At 41.8% G+C, this 26,172-nt stretch overlaps 2 protein-coding genes across 2 annotated transcripts in view; one reads left to right on the top strand and one right to left on the bottom strand.

Moving 5' to 3' along the window:
• Positions 1 to 11,527, top strand: part of LOC128701833 (organic cation transporter protein) — a 59,232-nt gene extending 47,705 nt beyond the window's left edge. Inside the window, exons 4-5 of the mRNA XM_053795754.2 lie at positions 4,769 to 5,027; positions 10,714 to 11,527. Of these exons, the coding sequence (XP_053651729.1) occupies positions 4,769 to 5,027; positions 10,714 to 10,886 (432 nt within the window). The 3' untranslated portion in view covers positions 10,887 to 11,527. The remainder of the gene's footprint in view (positions 1 to 4,768; positions 5,028 to 10,713) is intronic.
• Positions 1 to 26,172, bottom strand: part of LOC138854781 (uncharacterized) — a 150,168-nt gene that overhangs the window by 103,948 nt on the left and 20,048 nt on the right. The gene's annotated exons all lie outside the window — the stretch shown is intronic.

Here is a 26,172-nt window from a genome sequence, read left to right as displayed (position 1 = left end):
TAGGCAAAGGTGATGCTTGTGAAGCTGTAAGGTGATTTCCATGAATGTTTTATGAGTGACTGTAGGTGGTTGCTATTAACTACAACAGCTTCAGATAGCTGTTGATAAATTAGACACATGTGCAACTCTTGGGTACCTTCATTGAGGAAACGTTTCGCCACACAGTGGCTTCATCAGTCCATACAAAGAAGAAATGTGAAGAACAGGAGGAGAATGAGGTAATCAGTCCCTCAACCTTGAGTCGATGTGGTCAGTCCATCAATGGACTGATGAAGCCACTGTTCTGGTTGAAGTTGTTGGATATAGAGATAAGCGATGATTCCAGGATTTTTCGGTATTGAGTGTTGTCTTCTCTGGCGATAAGTCTTGAGTTTCTGTAGTTTATTAAATGGTTGTGTGAATTACGGTGTTGTATATAGGCATTCATTGGGTCGTCAAACCTGCTTGCGTAGTGGTGTTCTGAAATACGTGGGCGAAACATCAAGAGACCTCCAAACACGTATTTCAGAACACCAATACGCAAGCAGGTCTGACGATCCAAGGAATGCCTGTGTACAACACCGTAATTCACACAACCACTAAATAAATTACAGAAACTCAAAACTTATCGCCAGAGAAGACAACACTCAATACCGAAGAATCCTGGAATCATCGCTTATCTCTATATTCAACAACTTCAACCAGAACAATGGCTTCTATAACATAGCTGAACCACTTGCCAAGAAACTTCTTCATCGTTGTCCCATGTAAGAACATAGGAATGGAAGAACACTGCAGAAGGTCTTCTCACATACTTATCCAATCCCCCTTCCAAGCTACCCAAGATTTTACTCTATAACCCCACTCGGTAAATCATCAGATGCAGCATTCTCCACCTGACCTCAGCATTCTGAACCTCACTATAAATACTCTCGTACCTCCCACCCATAAACACATCATCTATCAAAGACCTCACTACGAAACGCAGCCCCACACCTCTAACTTCTACAGCAGGCGTCTACACTATCCCCTGTGGGTTCTGTCCCAATAAATATGTAGGCGAGACAGGAAGAGATCTTGCAGTCCGCCTGAATGAGCATCGAAATGCCTCTAACAGAGACGATGTAAGGTACGCCTGTGTCCTCCACAGAGACTCCACGGGGCATTTGATGAACTGGAATGAGGCACAACTCGTTCTCACCGAACCAGACCTCAGACGCCGTCGGTGCCTAGAAGCCTCACTAATCGCCGTCACCGACACTATAGAACGCAACACTGGAAACTACAAAATTTCAAAAACATTGGCACATGATACTTAAGCACCACCAACCCAACAACACAGGAGTCACATGATTTCATCGTCTACCCGTCCTCATCACAACATGACATTCCTCAGGTCACGTGCGTCACTCACACCTCACTCTCCGCCTATATATATATAATGTCTTTCTACCTCTGTATGTTAGAAGTGATCAAGGTCCCAGGACCGAAACGTTTTCTAATAAATATGTCATACTGTTTGCTTACGTGTCTTTCTAAACCAACTTGTTGGTATTTATTACCAAGGTTTATACCATCATATTCATTACCATGATCTATCCTCTCAAACACCTTAGTGAAAAAAGTTAGTAAATTCGTAAGACTGGAACGCTCCTTTGTAAAACCGTGTTGAGAATCATTAATCAATCTGTGCCTGTCAAGATGGCTACGAATTGCTTCGGCAATTATTGATTCCATAAATTTTCCCACTATGGAGGTAAGGCTTATTGGTCTATAGTTCGAAGCCAAGGACCTGTCACCTGCCTTGTAAATAGGTATTACATTTGCCATTTTCCACTTATCAGGCACTATGCCAGTTTGTAGTGATATGTTAAAAAGATTATTCTGTTAATGGGTTGGATCGGTGAAGGACCTGCCTAGTATGGGCCAACAGGCCTACTGCAGTGTTCCTTCTTTCCTATTTTATCATAATCTAAGAAAAGTCAAGAGGGACTGGTCCCTAATCTGCTCACAGAAATCACTCCCTACGATAGTAGGGAGCCCCATTAGTACACTAGGAGAAAACGCAGTAAGAGTCAGGGGCCCAAGACTGCTCAACAGCTTCCCACCAAACATAAAGGGAATTACCAATAGATCCATGGCTGCTTTTAAGAGGGACCTGGACAGATACCTAAAGTCAGTGATGGATCAGCCGGGCGTGTGGTTCATACACTGGACTACGTGCAGCCGGCAGTAAGAGCCTAGTTGATCAGGCCCTGAGCAACAATGAGGCCTGGTCATGGACCGGACGGCGGGGGCGTTGATCCCCGAAATACCTTCCAGATAGACTCAAGGTAGTACCGGTTATAGTAGTTAATATTAACCAATCTGACCGAGTGGTTAACACACTGGCCTCTGAGTTTTACCAATCACTTGCCATGGGTTCAAGCCCCACCCGTTCTGTTATTACCTGGATATCTACTGTATCAAGTTAATTTACCAGAATAAATCTTGTGGTAAGATAAAATATTTGCTTAACCTTCTAATTTCCATATAAATGTAAACAGAAGTATATTAATGCTGACAGTGTTTATGAAGACAGAAATACATACACTTAGGACGTCTTTACGAGATACATGTTAGTCCTGGAACCTTGGTCACTCCACCTAGTCCTGGAACCTTGATCACTCCACCTAGTCCTGGAACCTTGATCACTTCACCTAGTCCTGGAACCTTGGTCACTCCACCTAGTCCTGGAACCTTGGTCACTCCACCTAGTCCTGGAACCTTGATCACTCCACCTAGTCCTGGAACCTTGGTCACTCCACCTAGTCCTGGAACCTTGGTCACTCCAACTAGTCCTGGAACCTTGGTCACTCCACCTAGTCCTGGAACCTTGGTCACTCCACCTAGTCCTGGAACCATGGTCACTCCACCTAGTCCTGGAACCTTGGTCACTTCACCTAGTCCTGGAACCTTGGTCACTCCACCTAGTCCTGGAACCTTGGTCACTCCACCTAGTCCTGGAACCTTGGTCACTCCACCTAGTCCTGGAACCTTGGTCACTTCACCTAGTCCTGGAACCTTGGTCACTCCACCTAGTCCTGGAACCTTGGTCACTCCACCTAGTCCTGGAACCTTGGTCACTTCACCTAGTCCTGGAACCTTGGTCACTCCACTTAGTCCTGGAACCTTGGTCACTCCATTTAGTCCTGGAACCCTGGTCACTTCACTTAGTCCTGGAACCAAAGTGACAGCACTGAAATGTTGGGCTTGTTTCATTACACCTGCTGCACCTGTTCACATAGTAGTAAGTAGGTACCTGGGTGTTAGTCACCTTACACCTGCTGCACCTGTTCACTTAGCTGTTAAGTGTGGCATCCTGGGGAACAAAATTAATCTAAGTTGCCCTGAATGCTCTGCATAACTACGATCTTTCTATGAAATATGTCAGTGATGTTAGCCAGTTATGTAATACATGTATCGTGTATTTGTAGTAATAAACTTTATTATTATTATTATTATTATTAGTACTAGTAGTAGTAGTAGCAGTAATAGTAGTAGTAGTATTTAAGATATTCTAAATGTATTCACTTGAGCCCTTTTATCATTGCCGTAATATCTTGAATTTGTTACCTGGCTATTGACCAGTTTTACATATTCGGCACGACATTATATATATATATATATATATATATATATATATATATATATATATATATATATATATATATATATATATATATATATATATATATATATATATATATATGTCGTGCCGAATATGTAAAACTGGTCAATTAGCAAGAACTCATTTAAATTAAGTCCTTTCTGAAATTTTGTCTTGTACGCTTAAAGATATATTTTTTTTTATTAATGTTAATGTAAAAAAAATTAATTTTGCACCAAAAGAATCTTAGAAAACTTACCTAACCTTATTATAACAAGAACAATTTATTTTAGCCTAACCCAACTAAATATATTTTAGATTTGTTTACAATAATTTAATACTAAACAAACACAGTGAAATATATTTTTTTTCGTTAGGTTCAGAATGATTTTGGCGAAATTATTGCATACACAAATTTTCACTTGTCTTATACGGCAAGATGAGCGTTGCTATTTAAGCCAAAATCGCAAGTTCTGCCTATTCGGCACGACATATATATATATATATATATATATATATATATATATATATATATATATATATATATATATATATATATATATATATATATATATATATATTACTGTAACCACGAACGAGTGGTATTGATCAATAACAACATGGTTACAATAATATATAAATACTGCTCATGAGGCTAGTACACTAAACAGGGATGAGAATAAAATTAGCTTAGAAGCTCTCACACATCCGTATGCCCTCTGTTGGTGGCCCAACAGCTAGCTGTGTGCTGGCTGCACCATTCTTGTAGGGTTGGGTGGTCCTGTGGTTTGAAGCGTCAAGTGGTTCTCGCTTACCATGAGGCAGGCCAGTACAACATGGGTTCGAATCCTTGGCTAGTGCAGTGTTTTTATATATATATATATATATATATATATATATATATATATATATATATATATATATATATATATATATATATATATATATATATATATATATATATATATATATATATATATATATATATATATATATATCAACAACAACACTGCACAAGTCAAGGACTAGAGCCCATGCTGCTTTGACCTGCCTCATGGTGGGCAATAACACATGACGCCCTAATCCACTGGACCATACGATCCTTAACAATTAATGGTTTGATATTTTTTATTTCCACAGTTTGATTTAACATGTGAAAAAGCTTGGCTTCGTCTTCTTGGTGGATCAATGTACATGACTGGTATGTTAGTGGGAGCCATTGTTTTTGGCGATTTAGCTGATCGCTTTGGAAGAAAAAAGGGAATCTTGACGTCAGTACTTGTATTTGTTGCTGGTGGAGTTTTAAGCGCAGTGTCTCCTAACTACTACATGTTCCTGTTGATGCAGCTCTTTACCGGTGCTGGTGGCTGTGGCCTCGTTGTTGTTACATATGTCTTGAGTAAGTACTTTATATTATTTATTATTTTTCTTTTTCATCCCTTCAAGAGAAGTCTCGCAATGGTACTAATTTTAAATTTGTAAATATTTTTGGTTATGTAAATATTTTTAAATTAACGTTTTTTACCTTCCTTTAGCAACTTATATTTTCTCACGAAACCGTCATATCACTATTGCAAATAAATCACAGAACGGATGGGGTTTGAACCCATGGCAAGTGAGTGCTAAAACTCATACTGACCTGTGAGTTTTGGACTCACTTGCAATGGGTTAAAAAATTACTCATTTTCTGGCTTTTTTGACTAAAACAAATTTTCAGTATTACTGGACTACATATTCTCTTCAGTACTAATTGCTTTGATAATTAAACCCAAATAAGTTCTTCATACACAGGTCCACATTCAGATAATAATATTGCATTAAATTTTAATTAGTACCTGTAGTCTATAGTTTAATTCATTCCTCACTAATATAATGCAGTCATACAAAGGAACTGTTTCTTATTTTGTTGAATAACAAACAAAGCAGTGTCTCTTTAGGGGATGGCTGTAAAAGGATGATTCCCACTTCTTGTTCAATATTGAAGACGTGACTGATAAACTGTCAATTGAACAGTGAGCTTCATAAAACTGAGGAAGCTGTCATACTGCTTCACCTGTTGGAAGATAATTCAAGAAGTTGTTAGCCTGACCACTGGTGCTGAAACTTGATAAAAAGCAGAGCAGTGCCAGCAGTAATTGCCAGCTATTCTCAGGAAACCTAATACTCCTATTTAGGTATGATTCATCACCATTCAGGTTAAATGTGACTAAATGCATAATGTATTCTAAGGTTCTTGATGCACTGTGCATTCGAAATGACAAATATTGTATATATAAAAAACATTCTGAAAAATGAATACCGAAATCTACTTTAGAGGTGTCAGAGGCACCTGGTAGTTACTACGGTAAGTCCTTTAAATGTACGTTGCTCCTCGGAATATGATATAAATTGCATTAATTCTGGGCAGAGGATAGTGCAGTCAGTGCTCTATTGATAAGTACCATGTACCTTGGGTTCTCTTAACACTTACTGTCACCTGCATGTTGTTCTGAGGGTCAATGCCTCTATGTCCAAGTCCTTGACCAAGCCTTCCTGGGTACAAAACTAATCTGATCCCCAGTACTAGAGATTTAAAAACAATTACTAAAATAAATCCCTGTTTTTAGATTTGAAATAAGACTAAAATGAGTGAAATCTGATAAATACTGACTGTGACTGTCATGTGACAGGTGACTGTCATGTGACAGGTGACTGTCATGTGACAGGTGACTGTCATATGACAATCTCACGCCGGCAGAGTGAAGTTAGTTACTGCTTTTTAAAGGTTTTCATGTACGTCACAGACTCTTTCATATAATCAGAACTACTAAACACCTCAAATGATGTAGTTGAAGTTTTGGCAGTATGGATTGAAAACAAAAACTTTGTCATTATGGTTGTATACAAGCCTACGGATGCAACTTCCCATCAATTCCAGGAACAGTTTTGAAAATTGACTATTGTCTGGAAAATCTCCCAACTCCTGCCCCAAACATCTTGCTGCTGCGAGATTTCAACATGAGACACCAAAAATGGAGGAGCGTAGCAAATAATATTTTAGCAGTGATACAAAATATAACGGTATCGAACACAATACACTCAGATCACAATATAATAGAGGTACAGATATTAATGCACAGGGCTCCTGACCAGCAAAATGTGATCAGTCATGAGGATGTCTTAACAAAATTCAGCTTCAATAACAAAAACATACAATGTGAACAAGCCAATCATGCCCTTAATGAAACAAGCTGGGAAGATATCCTAAACAAACGGATCCGAACCCTTGCCTAGAAAAATTAAGTCTGTGGTACTTGAAGTCTTCTCAAGGCACATTCCATTAAGAAAAAGAAAAAGAAGATGTAAACTAGAAAGAGAGACATGCTCCCTATACGGACGAAGGCGAAGAATCACAGAGCTGATGAGAAGGGCCAATATATCTGAAATACGAAGGGAGTCACTGATCAGAGAAGCAGCAAATATCGAAATTAAGCTTAAAGAATTTTACATGACACAAGAATCTCAGGAAGAACTAACAGCCGCAAAGGAAGTTTGGGAAAAAATCCTTCTTCTCCTATGCAAATCTAAGGGTTAAACAACATCGAGTATTGGGCCTCGTCTTAGGTGAGGTGGGACCTACATAGATGACAGCAAAGAAATAAGTGTGATACTAAAGTCCCAGTATGATTCAATGCTCATTGAGCCATTACCCAGACTAAGGGTAAACAATCTAACTGAATTCTTTATGACCGAGACCCAAAATTTGGTCATCTCAATAATCTCTGATATCATCCTAACACCATAAGACTTTGAAAAGGCAATAAATGACATGCTCATGCACTCTGCCCAAGGCCCAAACTCGTGGAACTCCGTGTTCATCAAGAACTACAAGAAATCCCTAACACGTGCCTTCAACATTCTAAGGAGAGGGAGCATGGACACAGGGGTCATCCCACTCTCACTTAAAACAACAGGCATAGCTCCACTCTACAAAGGTGGCACTAAAGCAGTTGCAAAGAACTACAGACCGATAGCACTAACATCCCATATCATAAAATCTTTGAAATCGTTCTGAGAAGCAAGATACCCATCAATTACACAAGTCAGGGCAACACAGGTTTACAGCAGATCGCTCCTGCCTGTGCCAACTACAGGACCATTATGACAAGGTCCTGGATGCTGTAGAGGATAAATAAAATGTAGATGTAGTGATGTAGTATACACAGACTTTGCGAAAGCCTACGACCAGTGCAACCACGTTGTAATAGCGCACAAAATGCGTGATAAAGGAATAAAAAGAAAAGTTGGAAGATGGATCTATAGCTTCCTAATAAATAGAAGATACACAGTAATAGTAAACAGAGAAAAATCTGAGGCAGCTGTGGTGAAAAGCTTTGTTCCACTAGGCACAGTACTCGCTCCCATCCTATTCCTCATCCTCTAATCTGACATCCTTTGCGGATGACACCCGACTTGCCACGACACTGAAGACACTGCAAGTATCCAAGTGGACATCAACCAAATCTTCATGTGGGCCGCTGAAAACAATATGAATTTCAATGAAGAGAAATTTCAACTACTTACATATGGAAAACTTGAGGAAATTAAAACTGTAGCAGGGTATACAGCAAATTCTAACCATACAATAGAGCGAAAAAGTAATGTAAACGACCTGGGAGTGATAATAACAGAGGATCTCATCTTCAAAGACCACAACAATGTATATACCGCATCTGCTAGAAAAATGATACGATGGATAATGAGAACCTTCAATACTAGGGATGCCAAGCCCATGATGATTCTCTTCCAATCGCTTGTTCTCTCCAGGCTATAATATTGCTGTACACTAACTACCCCCTTCAAGGCAGGCGAAATTATTGACCTGGAGAGTGTACGAAGAACTTTCACGGCACACATAAGTACTATGAAGCGCCTAAATTACTGGGAACGGTTGAAGTCCCTTGATTTGTATTCCTTGGAACGCAGGCGAGAGAGATACACGATAAAATGCACATGACCAAACTTGCACACGAAAATCACTTCTTATGAGCAAAAGTTTCGGCAGGAGATGCAACATTTCCCTCATTGAAAAGCAGGGGCGCCACGAGTGCACTGAGAGACAACGTGCATCACCACATTTATAAAAACTGCTATTGTGATCAAGTGTAGCGCATGCTTACCTCACTGTTGTGAATAAATATATACCAAGTTGGATGAATATTCCCAGTCTTTAGGATACTTATATCAGAAGGCTTTCATCATAGTTTTCAACATCCAATGTACTCTCTGGTAGGCATCTTGAGACTGAGGATGATACACGGTTGACGGAGTAGATGATACTAAATAACAAAAAAGGCACAATACCGTGACTGGAACGATACACAAATAACCCGCACATAAAAGAGAGAAGATTACGACGACGTTTCGGTCCGACTTGGACCATTGACAAAGTCACACTAACCAGAAGTGGAGCAGGACGGCTATATATAGGCAGGAAGAGGTGATGGTAGTAGTAGTAATAGTAGTACAAGAATGGTATATAATACCGACAAGATGAAATTAAGACACATGCGCAACACCCGGGTATCCCTATCGTAGACGTTTCGCCATCCAGCCAGCCACTGGATGATACTCACAGGAAGGAAAACCTTGAAAATATAATTGCTATGCTGGTGAGTCTTATTCTCTTTAGGTAACCAAATGGTAAGATACCAGGAATTTATTTTAAACAAAATGTGAGTGACTCAAGTAAACATCTTTCAGATATCCATAGGATATTTATTATGGCGCAGCTCCTCCACTCTTCATTATACTGAACATTGTTTGCTCTCAGACGAAGGTCCTTGATGCTGGTAAGAGGCTCTTGATTGAAAACGTCGAACCTGAGTTCTTCCAGTTCCCCAGACACTGTTTAATGTCTAAAGGTTCAGCCCTCCTATTATTCATAAGGTTGGCTGGGCAAAAGTAGTTCAATTATGTTCTTGAATTGTGCTTTAAATAAGACAATATGACGATATTATAACATTAACATATCTGATATAATGTCTGTTGGATGCAGTTTATTCACCGTTTATTAAAGAAGGAAACCATTGTATAGTATTTACATTTATATCATTTTATATTTTAGGTCACTTGTTCTATGTTGATAACAGAGCAGACTGGAAACAATGTGATATAATATCTTCATAAATAATATTAATTGTTTCTTACACTGATAAATGAAAGTTTATTATTAAATCATTGGCTAAAGGGGATTTAAATCTAATCTACTACACTAGGGGTCATTAAGGCTGCAAATCACCTGTTTACGATCATCCAAGAAATATTTTAACAATTACTGACAGAATTAAAGTAAATTCTCAACATACATAAACAGAAATATGCATATCTCGGTGTATATATTCATGGGCTAAATCAATAAAAATTTACCGTAACCTATGAGTCTCTTTTAATTAAAAAAAATTAACTAATTAAATTTATTATAATTGAAGAATTGTGTTTATCGCAATACTTTTGCTCCTTTGGCAATATACTTTTTTAAAACATATAAAGGTTGTGATGAATGGTTTGAAAAACCGACAAGTTGAAGATTGAGACACTTATGCAGCATACGGGAATCTTTATTCAGGAAACGTTTCGCCACACAGTGGCTCCATCAGTCCAATACAAAGATGAAGGCGTAAGGAGAGGAGGAGAATGAGGTAATCAGTCCCTCAACCTGGAGTCGATGTGTTCAGTCCATCAATCTTGTAGAATGTACATTCTACAAGATTGATGGACTGAACACATCGACTCCAGGTTGAGGGACTGATTACCTCATTCTCCTCCTCTCCTTACGCCTTCCTCTTTGTATTGGACTGATGGAGCCACTGTGTGGCGAAACGTTTCCTGAATAAAGATTCCCATATGCTGCATAAGTGTCTCAATCTTCAACATATGAAGGTTCATATGGACACAGTTTAATAGATATAAACACTTTCCTGATTTCTTATTAAATATTTATGCAAAAGATCACATAATCATTGGAAAAAGTTTTATTGCAAAGTGTTTCAAGGCAGAAATGCTCATGAATACCTATAATTAATTTTTTATTCCTTTTTTTTCAGCTCTAGAGTTTATTGGTGGTAAATGGCGTACATTTTGTGGGATCATCATTCTGATATCACTTGCACTTGGTGAAGTTATGACTGGAGTGTTGGCTATCTTCATCAGGGACTGGCGTTGGTTGCAAGTTGCTATCACTGCTCCTGCTTTCCTGCTCATATCTTATACTTGGTAAACGGAAAAACGGCACAATGCTCTGACTGGAACAATATAAAAATTACCCGCACAGAGGAGAGAAGAACTTATGACGACATTTCTGTCCTATTTGGACCATTTACAAAGTCATACACTTACGTCATCGTAAGCTCCTCTCTCCTATGTAATTTGTGTTTTATTCTTAGTAGTTACAGTTTGTATTTGCTCCAGCCTGAATCTTTCACACTTGATATGTACTGTTTGTATAAGAACATAAGAAGGAACACTGCAACAGACCTACTGGTCTATGCCAGGCAGGTCCAATTCTCCCAATTCTGACCTAGTGAGGTCAGACACGTCACTTAATGGAGGAGCCCGGCATCCGACCTAGTAGCACAAGCTAGTCAGGTCCAACTCACACTCACCTACGCCCACTCATGTATTTATCCAACCTATTTTTAAGAACTACACAACGTTTTAGCTTCTTTGACGGTACTCGGGAGTTTGTTCCACTCATCCACAACTCTATTACCAAACCAGTGCTTTCCTGTATCCTTCCTCAATCTGGATTTTTCCAATTTAAACCATTGCTGCGAGTCCTGTCTATGTTAAATATTTTTAGCAAGCTATTTACATCCCCTTTATTAATTCCTATTTTCCATTTATACAACTCAATCATATCCCCCCCTAATTCTACTCCTTTCTAGAGAGTGCAGATTCAGGGCCCTCAGTCTATCCTCATAGGGAAGATTTCTGATACATGGGATCAACTTTGTCATCCTCACGATATGACTCAAGAAATCGTAATGACACGATTGCAAATAAACCATACCCCCGGCCGGGATTTGAGACTCTATGACCGCGGGTTCAATCCCGGCCGGGGGTATGGTTGGTTTGTCATCCTCCTTTGTACGTTTTCTAGTACATTTATATCTATTCTGTAATACGGTGACCAAAACTGTGCAGCATAATCTAAATGAGGCCTAACCAAGGATGTATAGAGTTGAACAACAACCTGAGGGCTTCTATTATTTATAATTCTTGCTATGAAGCCAAGGATTCTGTTAGCTTTATTGAGAACACTAATGCACTGTTGTCTTGGTTTTAAATTACTGCTAACCAAAACTTCTAATTCCTTTTTGCAATCAGTAATATTAAGATCTACATAACTGAGTTTATATGTGGCATGGTTATTTTCCTGTCCAACATTTAGAATATTGCATTTGTCTATATTAAACTGCATCTGCCACTTATCCGACCACTGCATCAGTCTATTCAAATCATTCTGGAGTGCTCTGGTGTCATCAGCAAATTTGCTTATGTCGCTATTTATTCCCTCATCTATCTCGTTTATGTAGATTGTGAACAACAACGGGCCCAACACTGACCCCTGTGGAACACCGCTTGTGACGTGCCCCCATTATGATTTTTCCCCATTTATGCAAACTCTCTGCTGCCTATTTGTCAACTATGCCTCAGCCCAGGAAAAAAATTCTCCGCCTATTTCGTGTGCCTTAAGTTTCCTCATTAGCCACTGATGTGGAACTCTATCTAAAGCCTTACTGAAGTCCATATACACAATATCATAATCATTACCATGATGTACCTCTTCAAACACCTTAGTGAAGAAAGTTAGTAAATTCGTAAGACAGGAACGCCCCTTTGTAAAACCGTGTTGAGATTCATTAGTCAATTTATGCCTTTCAAGATGGCTACGAATTGCTTCAGCAATTATTGATTCCATAAATTTTTCCCACTATGGAGGTAAGGATTATTGGTCTATAGTTCGAAGCCAAGGACCTGTCACCTGCCTTGTAAATAGGTATTACATTTGCCATTTTCCACTTATCAGGCACTATGCCAGTTTGTAGTGATATGTTGAAAAGATTAGCCAAAGGTATGCTAACTTCCTCTTTACATTCCTTTAACACCCTTGCAAACAGTTCATCAGGACCTGGGGATTTGTTAGGTTTTAGTTTCTCTATTTGTCTGAGGACCATGTCACTAGTTACCGCAATCGTGCACAGTTTATTATCTTCCTGTTCTGCATACTCTATTATTTCTGATATTTCGGTAGTATTTTCCTGGGTAAAAACTGAGAGGAAGTAAGTATTGAAAATTTCACACATATCTTTATCACTATCAGTGATCTGACCTGAGTTACTCTTAAGTGGGCCAATCTTGTCCCTAATCTTACTTCTGTATACCTGAAATAACCTTTTTTGGGTTAATCTTCGAATCCCTTGCGACCTTAGCCTCATAATCCTTTTTAGCTTTTCTTATTCCTTTTTTTAATTTCTCTCTTTAATTGCATATATTGATTTCTTAACTGCCCATCTCCTCTTTCGATACGCCTATATATGCCTCTCTTTTGACCAATGAGATGTTTTAATCAAATGTTCATCCATTTGGGATCACTTTTGTTAGACCTAATTTACCTACTCAGAACTAAAGTTGTCTGGACAGCTAGAATTATGCTCTGAAAAACGTTATATTAACAACCAAGATCACCTACCTGACCCATAGTCAGGACATCCCAATTTAGCCCACCCAAGTAATTTTTCAGTCCCATGAAATTGGCCAAGCGAAAGTCTGGGACAGAGATTTGATTGCAGTTATCTGGGTAATTCCATGATATATTGAAACTAAGAGATTTGTGATCGCTTTCCCCAAGCTCATCATTAACCTCAAGATTATTAATGAATGATTCTTTGTTGGCAAGAACCAATACAAGTAGATTGTTTCCTCTAGTTGGATCTGTCACAAACTGTTTTAAAAAGTAATCCTGAACCGTATCAAGAAAGTCACTAGACTCAAGTTTTCCTGTCATATTGTTCTAATCAATTTGTCTAAAGTTAAAATCTCCCATTAATACAACATTTTCCTATCTAGATGCCTTATGAATTTCGTCCCATAACAGCTTACTGCACTCCCTATCAAGGTTTGGGGGCCTATAAATCACACCCAAAATTAATTTGCTACTATGAGTAAATGCTGCAGTTACTCCCTCTTACCAGTTCATATTTTACTCACTTGATTTGTTCAGTTTGTTATGTCACATAAGGAAATCAGCGAACAGGTGTGGGATATGAACAAGTCCCAAATGAGTCATAAATCTCACAGGTGAGTGTGTTAGCCACTCTGGCTTGTGAGTTTTACGACTCATTTCTCAGGGGTTCAAGTCTCAGCCATTCCATCATTTGTTTGCAATCGTGTTATTATCATTACGCGAGTCACAGACTTGTTAGTAAACAGAGGTCTGTGTACACACTAAACAGTACATTAAATAATTCCTGTATGAGTTATTCTTTATTAATATTTGTATTAGGGTATTATTAGGTATCCTTAATGGACTGCCTTAAATAGGTTGCCTGATTTTTATCTACCAGTTTTTCAATTATATTTCTCTTAATACTCGTCAACGCATCATTCAACACTTGTGTACGGTAATGAGGACCAAATTCCTGGAACAATTGGTATGTTCACGTTTTCTATGGCTAAAATTGTTCAGCTTATTCCCAGCATCCTGGGAGGGCTTGGATAATTTCCAAAATCCTAAGTGGCCATTCCTTCATTTAAAAACGGTTACAAAAAATTGAACGACGACAGATATGTAGATTGGATGATTATGAATTCAAAATCTTGTGAATTGTTTTCCAGATGAATCACGTTAAATAATTTCCAGTTTATTTCTTTTTAACAACTTTAATATTGAATTAGTGATGCAGCTTACATGGAGTTTACCTGGAGACGGTTTCGAGGGACAGCGCCCCCGCAGCTCGGTCTGAGACCAGGCCTCATAGTGGATCAGGGTCTGATCAACCAGGCTGTTACTGCTGGCCGCACACAAGCTGATGTACGAACCACAGCCCGGTTGGTTAGGTTCTGACTTTAGGTGCCTGCCCAGTGCCTTCTTAAAGACAACCAGGGGTATATTGGTAATCCCCCTTATGTATTCTGGGAGGCAGTTGAACAGTCTTGGGTCCAGGACACTTATTGTGTTGCCTCTCAGTGTACTTGTGGCACCCTTGCTTTTCATCGGGGGAATGTTGCATCTCCTGCCGAGTCTATCGCTTTCATAGGGAGTGATTTTCGTGTGCTGGTTTAGTACCAGTCGCTCCAGGTCCTTCCAAATGTATATTAACATGTATCTCTCTCGCCTGCGTTCCAGGGAATGCAGAGCAAGGACCTTCAACCGTTCCCAGTAATTTAGATGTCTTATCATACTTATGCATGCCATGAAAGTTCTTTGTACATTCTCCAGGTCTGCAATGTCGCCAGCCTTGAAGTGAGCCGTTAGTGTACAGCAGTATTCCAGCCTAGAGAGCACAAGCGATTTGAAGAGAATGATCATGGGCTTGGTGTCCCTAGTTTTGAAGGTTCTCGTTATCCATTCTATCATTTTCCTGGCAGATGAGGTAAATACATTGTTGTGGTCTTTGAAGGCGAGATCCTCTGACATTATCATTCCCAGGTCCTTCACATTACTTTCTCGTTCTATTGTATGGTTAGAATTTGTCGTATACTCAGATACGTTTTTAATTTCCTCAACTTTCCCATATCTGAGTAGTTGAAATTTCTCCTCGTTGAACTTCATATTGTTTTGAGTAGCCCATTCGAAGATTTGGTTGATGTCCGCTTGGAGTCTCGCGGTGTCTTCGATGGAAGTCACTGCCATGGTAATCCGGGTGTCATCCGCAAAGGAAGACACGGAGTTATGGCTTACATCTCTGTGTCAGAAATGAGGATGAGGAATAAAATGGGAGCGAGTACTGTGCCTTGTGGAACAGAGCTTTTTACCATGGCTGCCTGGGACTTTACTCTGTTTAATATTACTCTTTGTGTTCTATTTGTCATTTACCAACTTTTCCTGTTATTCCTTTATCACGCATCTTGAGTGCTATTACACCATGTTTACACTTGTCGAAAGCTTTTGCAAAGCCTGTGTATATTACATCTGTATTTTGTTTATCCCTTAAAGCATCCAGGACCTCGTTATAGTGGCCCAGTAGCTGGGACAGGCAGGAGCGATCTGCTCTAAACCCGTGTTGCTCTGGGTTGTGTAATTGATGGGTATCTAGGCGGTTGGCGATCTTGCTTCTTAGAACCCTCTCAAAGATTTTTATGATATGGGATGTTAGTGGTATCGGTCTGTAGTTCTTTGCAATTGCTTTACTGCCACCTTTGTGGAGTGGGGCTATGTCTGTTGTTTTTAGTGTGTGTGGGATGACCCCTGTGCCCATGCTCCCTCTCCACAGAATGCTGAATGCACGCGATAGGGGCTTCTTGTAGTCCTTGATGAACATGGAGTTCCATGAGTCTGGGCTTGGGGAAGAGTACATGGGAATGTCATTTATTGCCTTTTCAAAGTCTTGTGGAGTTAGGACAATATCTGAGATTTTTTAGATGACCAAATTTTGGGTTTCCTTCATAAAGAATTCATTTGGATTATCGACCATTATAGACAAAAAAAGTAACCATGCGACATATAAACTAAATAATGTAGATCTTAATACTACTGATTGCAAAAAGGATTTAAGAGTTCTGGTTAGCAGTAATCTAAAACCAAGAAAATAGTGCATCAGTGTTCGCAATAAAGCTAACAGAATTCTTGGCTTCATATCAAGAAATATAAATAATAGAAGTCCTCAGGTTGCTCTTCAACTCTATATATCCTTGGTTAGGCCTCATTTAGACTATGCTGCTCAGTTCTGGTCACCGTATTACAGAATAGATATAAATGTTCTGGAAAACGTACAGAGGAGAATGACAAAGATGATCCCATGTATCAGAAATCTTCCCTATGAGGATAGACTGAGGGCCCTGAATCTGCACTCTCTCGAAAGGCGTAGAATTAGGGGGGATATGATCGAGATGTATAAATGGAAAACAGGAATAAATAAAGGGGATGTAAATAATGTGCTGAAAATTTTCAGCCAAGACAGGACTCGCAGCAATGGTTTCAAGTTGGAAAAATTCAGATTCAGGAAGGATATAGGAAAGCACTGGTTTGGTAATGGATGAGTGGAACAAACTCCCGAGTACAGTTATTGAGGCTAAAACGTTGTGCAGTTTTAAAAATAGGTTAGATAAATACATGAGTGGTTGTGGGTGGGTGTGAGTTGGAGCTTACTACCTTGTGCTGCTGGGTCTGGTGCCGTGCTCCTTCCTTGAGTGGAGGTGACCAGACTGGGTGGGCATTGGGCTAATCGGGGGGGGAGGGCATAGACCTGCTCCGCATGGGTCAGTAGGCCTGTTGCAGTGTTCCTTCTTTCTTATGTTCTTATGTTCACTCAGCTTCTACAAGTGCCTGATGCTTGTGCTAGTGTGTGTGTTTGATGGAGTGTGCAGAGACCAGAATTCTGACAACATGCAATCACAATAGGTGAGAGGAACTTGCTTTGGCAGTAGGGCGGTGGACAAGTTGCCGGTTGCTGATTTTCCTTGTTTTACACGTAGGCCTTCTAAGACTTTTTTGAAAATCCTTCACCCGTGATAGTTATATCCATTTATGCTCGTACTGCACCTGCTCCTCAAGTGTTTTCACTTTTCACTTTTGGTGAAGTACACTTCACATTTTGTAAGTTACATTTCTTATTTATAATGGCACACAACCTGCTATGACGTCACCACTTCAAGGAGGCCTACTCCTGCCACCTTCCCTAGTTATATACGTATTTTCTCTTTTCTTCCTTTTCTTGTTAACTTTTTCACTCTCACTGTATGCTACCCCACATTTCACTTGTTAACCAACCTCTTGTAATTCTTGACCACCTACTTTCACACTCGCTTTGTTCTTTGTATATTTGTAACTGTGTGGCTACGGGTGCCTACTAGGCCCCTAATGAATTGGCACTTTGAAATTTTGTTTAATTTCAGGCTTCCTCTCGCCTTTTTTTTTTTTAACTAATAACTTTGGTTATCACTTGTAGGGTCGTTCACTGATGTTGTCACTACCACTGGTTGCTGCTAGCAGCTAAAGCACGTCCTAAAAACACTAAGATTCTCCCAGCCTTGTGACCAACTACACTACCCTGCTGCCGTGTACCGTGCGCACACGTGTGTGTGTGTGTGTACTCACCTATTTGTGGTTGCAGGGGTCGATCCATAGCTCCTGGCCCTGCCTCTTCACTGATTGCTACTAGGTCCTCTCTCTCCCTGCTCCATGAGCTTTATTAAACCTTGCCTTAAAACTATGTATGGTTCCCGCCTCCACTACTTCACTTTCTAGGGTATTCCATGGCCTGACTACTCTATGACTGAAGAAATACTTCCTAACATCCCTTTGATTCATCTGAGTCTTCAACTTCCAATTTTGACCTCTTGTTTCTGTGTCCCATTTCTGGAACATCCCGTCTTTGTCCACCTTGTCTATTCTGCAGAGTATTTTATAAGTAGTTATCATGTCTCCTTTGACCCTCCGGTCCTCCAGTGTCGTCAGGCCGATTTCCCTCAACCTTTCTTTGTAGGACAATCCCCGTAGCTCTAGGACTAGTCTTGTTGCAAACCTTTGCACTTTCTCTAATTTCTTGACGTGCTTGACTAGGAGTGGATTCCAAACTGGCACTGCATGCTCCAGTATGGGCCTGACCTAAATGGTATGCAGTCTTGAACGAATCCTTACTGAGGTATCGGAACGCTATCCGTAGGTTTGCCAGGCGCCCGTATGCTGCAGCAGTTATCTGATTGATGTGCACCTCAGGAGATATGCTCAGTGTTATACTCACCCCCAGATCTTTTTCTTTGAGTGAGGTTTGCAGTCTTTGGCCATCTAAACTATACTGTGTCTGCGGTCTTCTTTGCCCTTCCCCAATCTTCATGACTTTGCACTTGGCAGGGTTAAACTCAAGGAGCCAGTTGCTGGACCAGGCTTGTAGCCTGTCCAGGTCTCTTTGTAGTCCTGCCTGATCCTCATCCGATTTGATTCTTCTCATTAACTTCACATCATCTGCAAACAAGGACACTTCTGAGTCTATCCCTTCCGTTATGTCGTTCACATATACCAAGAACAGCACAGGTCCTAGGACTGACCCCTGTGGAACCCTGCTTGTCACAGGCGCCCACTCTGACACCTCGTCACGTACCATGACTCATTGTTGCCTCCCTGTCAGGTATTCTCTGATCCATTGCAGTGCCTTTCCTGTTATGTGTGCCTGATCCTCTAGCTTTTGCAGTAACGTCTTGTGAGGAACTGTGTTGAAGGCCTTGCAGTCCAAAAAAATGCAGCCGATCCACCCCTCTCTCTCTTGTCTTACTTCTGTCGCCTTGTCATAAAACTCTAGTAGGTTTGTGACACAGGATTTTCCTTCCCTGAAACCGTGCTGGTTGTCAATTATGCACTTGCTTCTTTCCAGGTGCTCCACCACTTTCCTCCTGATGATCTTCTCCATGACTTTGCATACTATACACGTTAGTGATACATGTCTGTAGTTTAGTGCCTCATGTCTGTCTCCCTTTTTAAAAATTTGGGCTACATTTGCCATCTTCCATACCTCAGGGAGTTGCCCAGTTTCAAATGATGTGTTGAAGATCTTTGTTAATGGCACACACAATATCTCTGCTCCCTCTTTTAGGACCCATGGAGAGATGTTGTCTGGTCCCACCGCCTTTGAGGTGTCAGGTTCGCATAGCAGCTTCTTCACCTCCTCCTTGGTTATATGTACCTCATCCAGCACTTGCTGGTGTACCCCCTTGTTCTGATTTCCTGGAGTCCTACTGGTTTCCGCTGTAAATACTTCTTTAAATCTCGTGTTGAGCTCCTGACATACCTCTCGGTCGTTTCTTGTGAATTCCCCATCACCCTTCCTCGGTCTGATTACCTGGTCCTTGACTGTTGTTTTCCTCCTGATGTGGCTGTACAACAGCTTCGGGTCAGTCTTGACTTTCGATGCTATGTCATTTTCATATTGTCGCTGAGCCTCCCTTCTTATCTGTGCAAATTCGTTTCTGGCTCTTCTGCTAATCTCTTTGTTTTCCTGAGTTCTCTGTCTTCTGTACCTTTTCCATTTTCTAGTACACCTAGTTTTTGCCTCCCTACACCTTTGGGTGAACCAAGGACTCGTTCTGTTCTTCCCATTATTTCTGTTTCCCTTGGGAACACACCTTTACTCTGCCTCCTTGCATTTTGTTGCCACATAGTCCATCATTTCTTGTACTGGTTTTCCTGTCAGTTCCCTCTCCCACTGAATGTCTTGAAGGAAGTTCCTCATGCCTGAGTAGTTCCCCCTTTTGTAGTTTGGTTTTTCCCAGCCTATTCCTGCTACTCTCTCCACTTGGAGCTCAACTATGTAGTCGAAGCACAGAACCACATGATCACTAGCTCCCAGGGGCCTTTCATACATGATATCCTCAATGTCTGAACTACTCAAGGTGAATACAAGGTCCAATCTTGCTTGTTCATCCTCTCCTCTCTCTCTGGTAGTGTCTCTAACATGTTGATGCATGAGGTTTTCCAGTACCACATGCATCATCTTGGCTCTCCATGTTTCGGGACCCCCATGGGGCTCCAGGTTTTCCCAGTCAATCTCCTTGTGATTGAAATCACCCATAACTAGTAACTTTGCTCCCCACATGTGTGCTCTCCTGGCCACCTTGGCTAGTGTGTCGACCATTGCTCTGTTGCTCTCATCGTATTCTTCTCTTGGCCTCCTGCAGTTCTGTGGTGGGTTGTACATTACTGCAATTATCACCTTATGTCCCTCAGACTGGATTGTTCCTACTAAGCAGTCCCTTTCGCCCGTGCCATCCATTCCTTCCATTTTCTCAAAACCCCACTGGTTTTTAATGAGCAGTGCAACTCCTCCTCCCCCTCTCCTCCCTCTGTCTTTCCTGAGGATTTGATATCCTGATGAAAAGATTGAATCTGTTATTATTCTAATGAGTTTTGTTTCTGTGAGTGCTATTATGATTGGGGATGTCTCCTTGATTCTTTCGTGCCACTCCTCATACTTATTTGTTATTCCATCTGCATTTCTGTACCACACCTTAAACTTCTTCTCTAAGACTGTGGTCTGGTAGGTGTATTGGGGTTGGGGAAGTGGTAGACCTGATAAGGAACTATGGGTGGTTGCTGTGGGGGTGGAGTTTGTAATGCAGTGGGTGGGGGCAATGGATGTGGCATAGGTGTTTTGGTTTAGAGTGCTTGGTTGCACTGGGGTTGACCTGGTTGGGAGGCTTCTATAGGAAGTTGTGAGGGAGGCTGTATTTGATCTTCTTCCTATGTCTGGGATCTCCTGTCTGTCTTCTCCATCCCATCTCTTTCCTTCTTTCGCCTTTGTACCATCTCTCTCAGTTTCTGCCTTTCTTCTTGTGTTCTGTCGTGGTCGAGATACACCTTCCTGTATGCCGGCATGTCCCTTAATCTCCTGCAGGATCCTGTTCTGAGTCAATTCTGCCTTGAAGGTCACTTTCACTGGCTGGGTTCTTTTTTTTACAAACCCCCTATTCTCCGAAAATTTTCCAGCTGGGTCATGTCGTCTTCTCCTATTGCTTTCATGATGCTTTCAATTGCTTTTTTTTCCCTTGTTTTCTTGCTTCATATGTTTCCCCTTCAACTTCGTGGTGCCCATACACAAAGACTGACCTCACCCTTTCATTCTCCCACTGCATATCCCTGTGTATCCCCTCATTCAATTTGATTTCCTCCATTGCAGCTTTCCTTTCTTCAGTTTCACTAGCTAATGTACTTGGGCTCAGTGGCCTGTCAATTTCCCTTCTCGGCTTTCCCTGGGCTCTGCTGTGGTCTGTTAGGGCCTCCACATATAGCTTAGCTCTTTCATTTACTACAGTCTCCTCTGATAGAGCTTCTACATACAGTTTTGCTCCTTCTTTCCCTACAGTCCCCTTATTTGTGACTGAGGTAGGAGTCTCTGTTGTCAATCCCAAAATGTTATTTAGTTCTTTAGGCTGTTTCAGATTTTTCAGTTCCTCTTCTAAACTCTGTATCCTAGCCTCTGCTGCTTTGACTTGCACCTCCCACTTCCTGCTTTCCATATCTATCCTCTCTTCCATTCTCATGCTAAGTTCTTCTGGTTTCTTTTCCCATTCATGTTCCCTTTTTACGAGCTCTGCTGCCCAATTTTCCTTTTCAGTTTCCTCCTCCTGTCCCTTGGTTTTTCTTGTTCTCTGGCAACCCATTTTTGTTCTATCCTGATTGCCTCAGAGTGGGAAACCTATGTAATTCTGTGTGTTAGGTTAGTAGTGTGTGTGTGTGTGTGTGTGTACTCACCTAATTGTACTCACCTAATTGTGGTTGCAGGAGTCGGGACTCGGCTCCTGGCCCTGCCTCTTCACTGATCGCTACTGGGTCCTCTCTCTGCTTCCTGAGCTTTGTCATACCTCTTCTTAAAACTATGTATGGTTCCTGCTTCCACTACTTCACTTGCTAGGCTATTCCACTTGCTGACAACTCTATAACTGAAGAAATACTTCCTAAAGTCCCTGTGACTCGTCTGAGTCTTCAGCTTCCAGTTGTGACCCCTTGTCCCTGTGTCCCCTCTCTGGAACATCCTATCTCTGTCCACCTTGTCTATTCCCCACAGTATCTTGTATGTCGTTATCATGTCTCCCCTGACCCTTCTGTCCTCCAGTGTCGTCAGCCCGATTTCCCTTAACCTTTCCTCATACGACGTTCCCTTGAGCTCTGGGACTAGCCTTGTTGCAAACCTTTGTACTTTCTCTAACTTCTTGCCGTGCTTGACCAGGTGTGGGTTCCAGACTGGTGCTGCATACTCTAGTTTGGGCCTAACATACACAGTGTAGAGTGTCTTGAACGATTCCTTATTAAGGTATCGGAATGCTATTCTCAGGTTTGCCGGGTGCCCGTATGCTGCAGCAGTTATTTGGTTGATGTGTGCCTCCGGTGATGTGTTCGGTGTTATGGTCACCCCAAGGTCTTTCTCCCTGAGTGAAGTCTGTAGTCTTTGTCCACCTAGCCTATACTCTGTCTGCGGTCTTCTTTGCCCCTCCCCAATCTTCATGACTTTGCATTTGGCTGGATTGAATTCGATAAGCCAGTTACTGGACCACATATCCAGCCTGTCCAGGTCTCTTTGCAGTCCTGCCTCATCCTCGTCCGATTTAATTCTTCTCATCAACTTCACATCATCTGCGAACAGGGACACTTCAGAGTCTATTCCTTCCATCATGTCGTTCACATATATCAAAAATAGCACTGGTCCTAGAACTGACCCCTGTGGGACCCCGCTCGTAACAGGCGCCCACTGTGATACCTCTTCACGTACCATGACTCGTTGCTGCCTCCCTGTCAGGTATTCCCTTATCCATTGCAGTGCCCTCCCTTTTACATGCGCCTGATCCTCCAGCTTCTGCACTAATCTCTTGTGGGGAACTGTGTCAAAGGCCTTCCTGCAGTCTAGGAAAACGCAATCTACCCACCCCTCTCTCTCGTGTCTTACTTCTGTTACCTTGTCATAAAACTCCAGGAGGTTTGTGATACAGGATTTGCCTTCCATGAACCCATGCTGGTTTTCATTTATAATCTTGTTCCTTTCCAGGTGTTCGACCACTCTCCTCCTGATAATCTTCTCCATGACTTTGCACACAATACATGTCAGAGACACAGGTCTGTAGTTTAGCGCCTCGTTTCTGTTTCCTTTCTTAAATATGGGGACTACATTAGCTGTCTTCCATTTCTCAGGTAGTTGCCCAGTTTCAAGGGATGTGTTGAAGATTGTGGTTAGAGGCACGCACAGCATCTCTGCTCCTTCTCTAAGGACCCATGGGGAGATGTTGTCCGGTCCCATCGCCTTTGAGGTGTCAAGGTCACTTAAGAGCTTCTTCACCTCCTCCTCAGTTGTTCGTATGTCATCCAACACTTGTTGGTATATTCCCTCTTGATGTTCCCTTCTGTGCTGTCTTCCCACAGCCCTTCCTGTCTCTACTGTAAAAACTTCCTTAAATCTCCTGTTCAGCTCCTTACATACCTCCTGATCATTTCTTGTGAGTTCTCCACCTTCTGTCCTTAATCTGATCACCTGGTCTTTGACTGTTGTCTTCCTCCTGATGTGGCTATACAACAGTTTCGGGTCAGTCTTGATTCTCGATGCTATGTCATTTTCATACTGTCGCTGGGCCTCCCTCCTTACCTGTGCATACTCATTCCTGGCTCTGCGACTGATCTCCCTATTTTCGTGTGTTCTCTGCCTTCTGCACTTTTTCCATTCTCTATTGCACTTTGTTTTTGCCTCCTTACACCGTCGGGTAAACCAGGGGCTCGTTCTGGTCTTCCCGTTGTTACTGTTGCCCTTGGGAATAAACTTTTCCACTGCCTCCTTGGATTTTGTTGTTACATATTCCATCATTTCATTTACTGGCTTTCCTGCCAGTTCTCTGTCCCACTGGACCTCCCGCAGGAAGTTCTTCAACCCTATGTAGTCCCCTCTTTTATAGTCAGGCTTTTCCCATTCAACTCCTGTTATTCTCTCCACTTGCAGCTCTACTATGTATTCAAAGCACAGAACCACATGGTCGATAGCTCCTAGGGGACTCTCATACTTGATGTCCTCAATGTCTGAGCTGCCCAGGGTGAACACAAGGTCCAATCTTGCTGGTTCATTCTCCCCTCTCACTCTGGTAGCGTCCTTAACATGTTGGTGCATGAGGTTTTCCAGCACCACGTCCAACATCCTGGCTCTCCATGTTTCGGGACCTCCATGTGGCTCCAGGTTTTCCCAGTCGATCTCCCTGTGGTTGAAATCCCCCATAACCAGCAACTTTGCTCTGCTGGAATGAGCTCTTCTTGCCACCTCAGCAAGTATGTCCACCATTGCTCTGTTGCTCTCTTCATATTCCTCTCTTGGCCTCCTGCAGTTCTGTGGTGGATTATACATCACTGCAATGACCACTTTGTGTTCCCCGGACTGAAGTGTACCTGCTATGTAGTCTCTTTCTCCCGTCTCATCTATGCCTTCCATTTTCTCGAATTTCCATCTGTTTTTTACGAGCAGAACAACCCCACCTCCCCCCCTGCCCCTTCTATCTTTCCTCATGATCTGGTATCCTGGTGGGAAGATTGCATCTGTTATTGTCTCCATGAGTTTTGTTTCTGTAACTGCTATGATGTCTGGGGACTTCTCATTGATTCTTTCTTGCCATTCCTCATGTTTATTCGTTAATCCATCTGCATTTGTGTACCAAACCTTCAACTTCTGTTCTAATACTGTAACTGTGGTGCGGGGGGTGGAAACAGAGGGATCGGTGTGTGATGGTTGGTTTGGATTGTTCAGTTGCCTTGGGGGTGTCGTGGCTGGAGTCCTTCTGCAGGTGTTTCTGGGGTGTGCGCTTGTCCTTCCATTTGATCCTGGGTTATTCTGCTCTCCTTTTTCATTTCCTCCCATTTCTCCTTTCGTTTTTGAACTCTCTCTTTCATTGTCTTCCTTTCGTCCTGTGTTCTGTCTCGATCGAGGTACACACTCTGGAACTCCTGCTTGCCTCTCAGCCGTGCTTTCTCCTGCAGGATCATGGTTCGGGTTGATTCTGCCTTGAAAATTACTTTGAGAGGCCGATTCCTTTTCTTTGTGAACCACCCAATTCTCCGAAAATTTGCCACCTGGGTCATGTCCCCCTCGCCTATCACCTTCATGATATCTTCAATCGCTTTTTTCTCCTCCTGCTTTCTTTCATCATAAGTTTCCCCTTTAGCTTCGTCTAGCCCATAGACAAACACGGATCTCTCCCTTTCCACCACCCACTGTGACTCCCATTGCATCCTCTGATGTGTTTTAGTTTCTTCCCGTGGAGTGTTCCTTCCTTCAGTCCCTTCCCTAGTTATGGTCCCTATGCTTCTTGGTTTGTCCTTCCTGCTCACCTGTTCCTGGCCCCCACAGGTATCTGGTAAGGTCCTTGCACATGTCCTAGTTCCTTCAATGTCTTCCAACCTCTCATTCTGTCCTAGTGTGCTCCTTGCCTTTGTTTTGGCCCCATGTGGGTTTGTCAGGACCTCTGCATACAGTTTAGTTTCCATGCTTCCTTCAGACCTGTTGTCTGTGTTTGATGTAGCCATTGCCGACGCTACTTCTGTAATATCTTTGTCTCTGTGCTGTTCCAGATGTCTCAGCTCCTCTTCTAATCTCTCTATCTTGATTTCTGCTGCTGTGGCCTGTTGCTTCCATCTTCTGCATTCTGCTGCTAACCTCTCTTCCATCTTCCTTTCCAGCTCATCTAGTCTCCTTCCCCAGTCTTCCTCCCTTTTTTTGAGCTTTACCTCCCATTCCTCCCTCCCAGATTCGTCCTTGGAGCCCCTTGTCCTCATCCCGGATCTAGGTTCCCCGTTGCTCCACAGAAGGGGGGACGGGTGGTTAGGGGGA

Source organism: Cherax quadricarinatus, chromosome 69 (assembly GCF_038502225.1).
Source record: "Cherax quadricarinatus isolate ZL_2023a chromosome 69, ASM3850222v1, whole genome shotgun sequence".
In the NCBI taxonomy this organism is placed as follows: Eukaryota; Metazoa; Arthropoda; class Malacostraca; order Decapoda; family Parastacidae; genus Cherax; species Cherax quadricarinatus.
The sequence above is the reverse complement of the archived record's forward strand: the minus strand, read 5'-3'. Positions and strand labels throughout refer to the sequence as shown.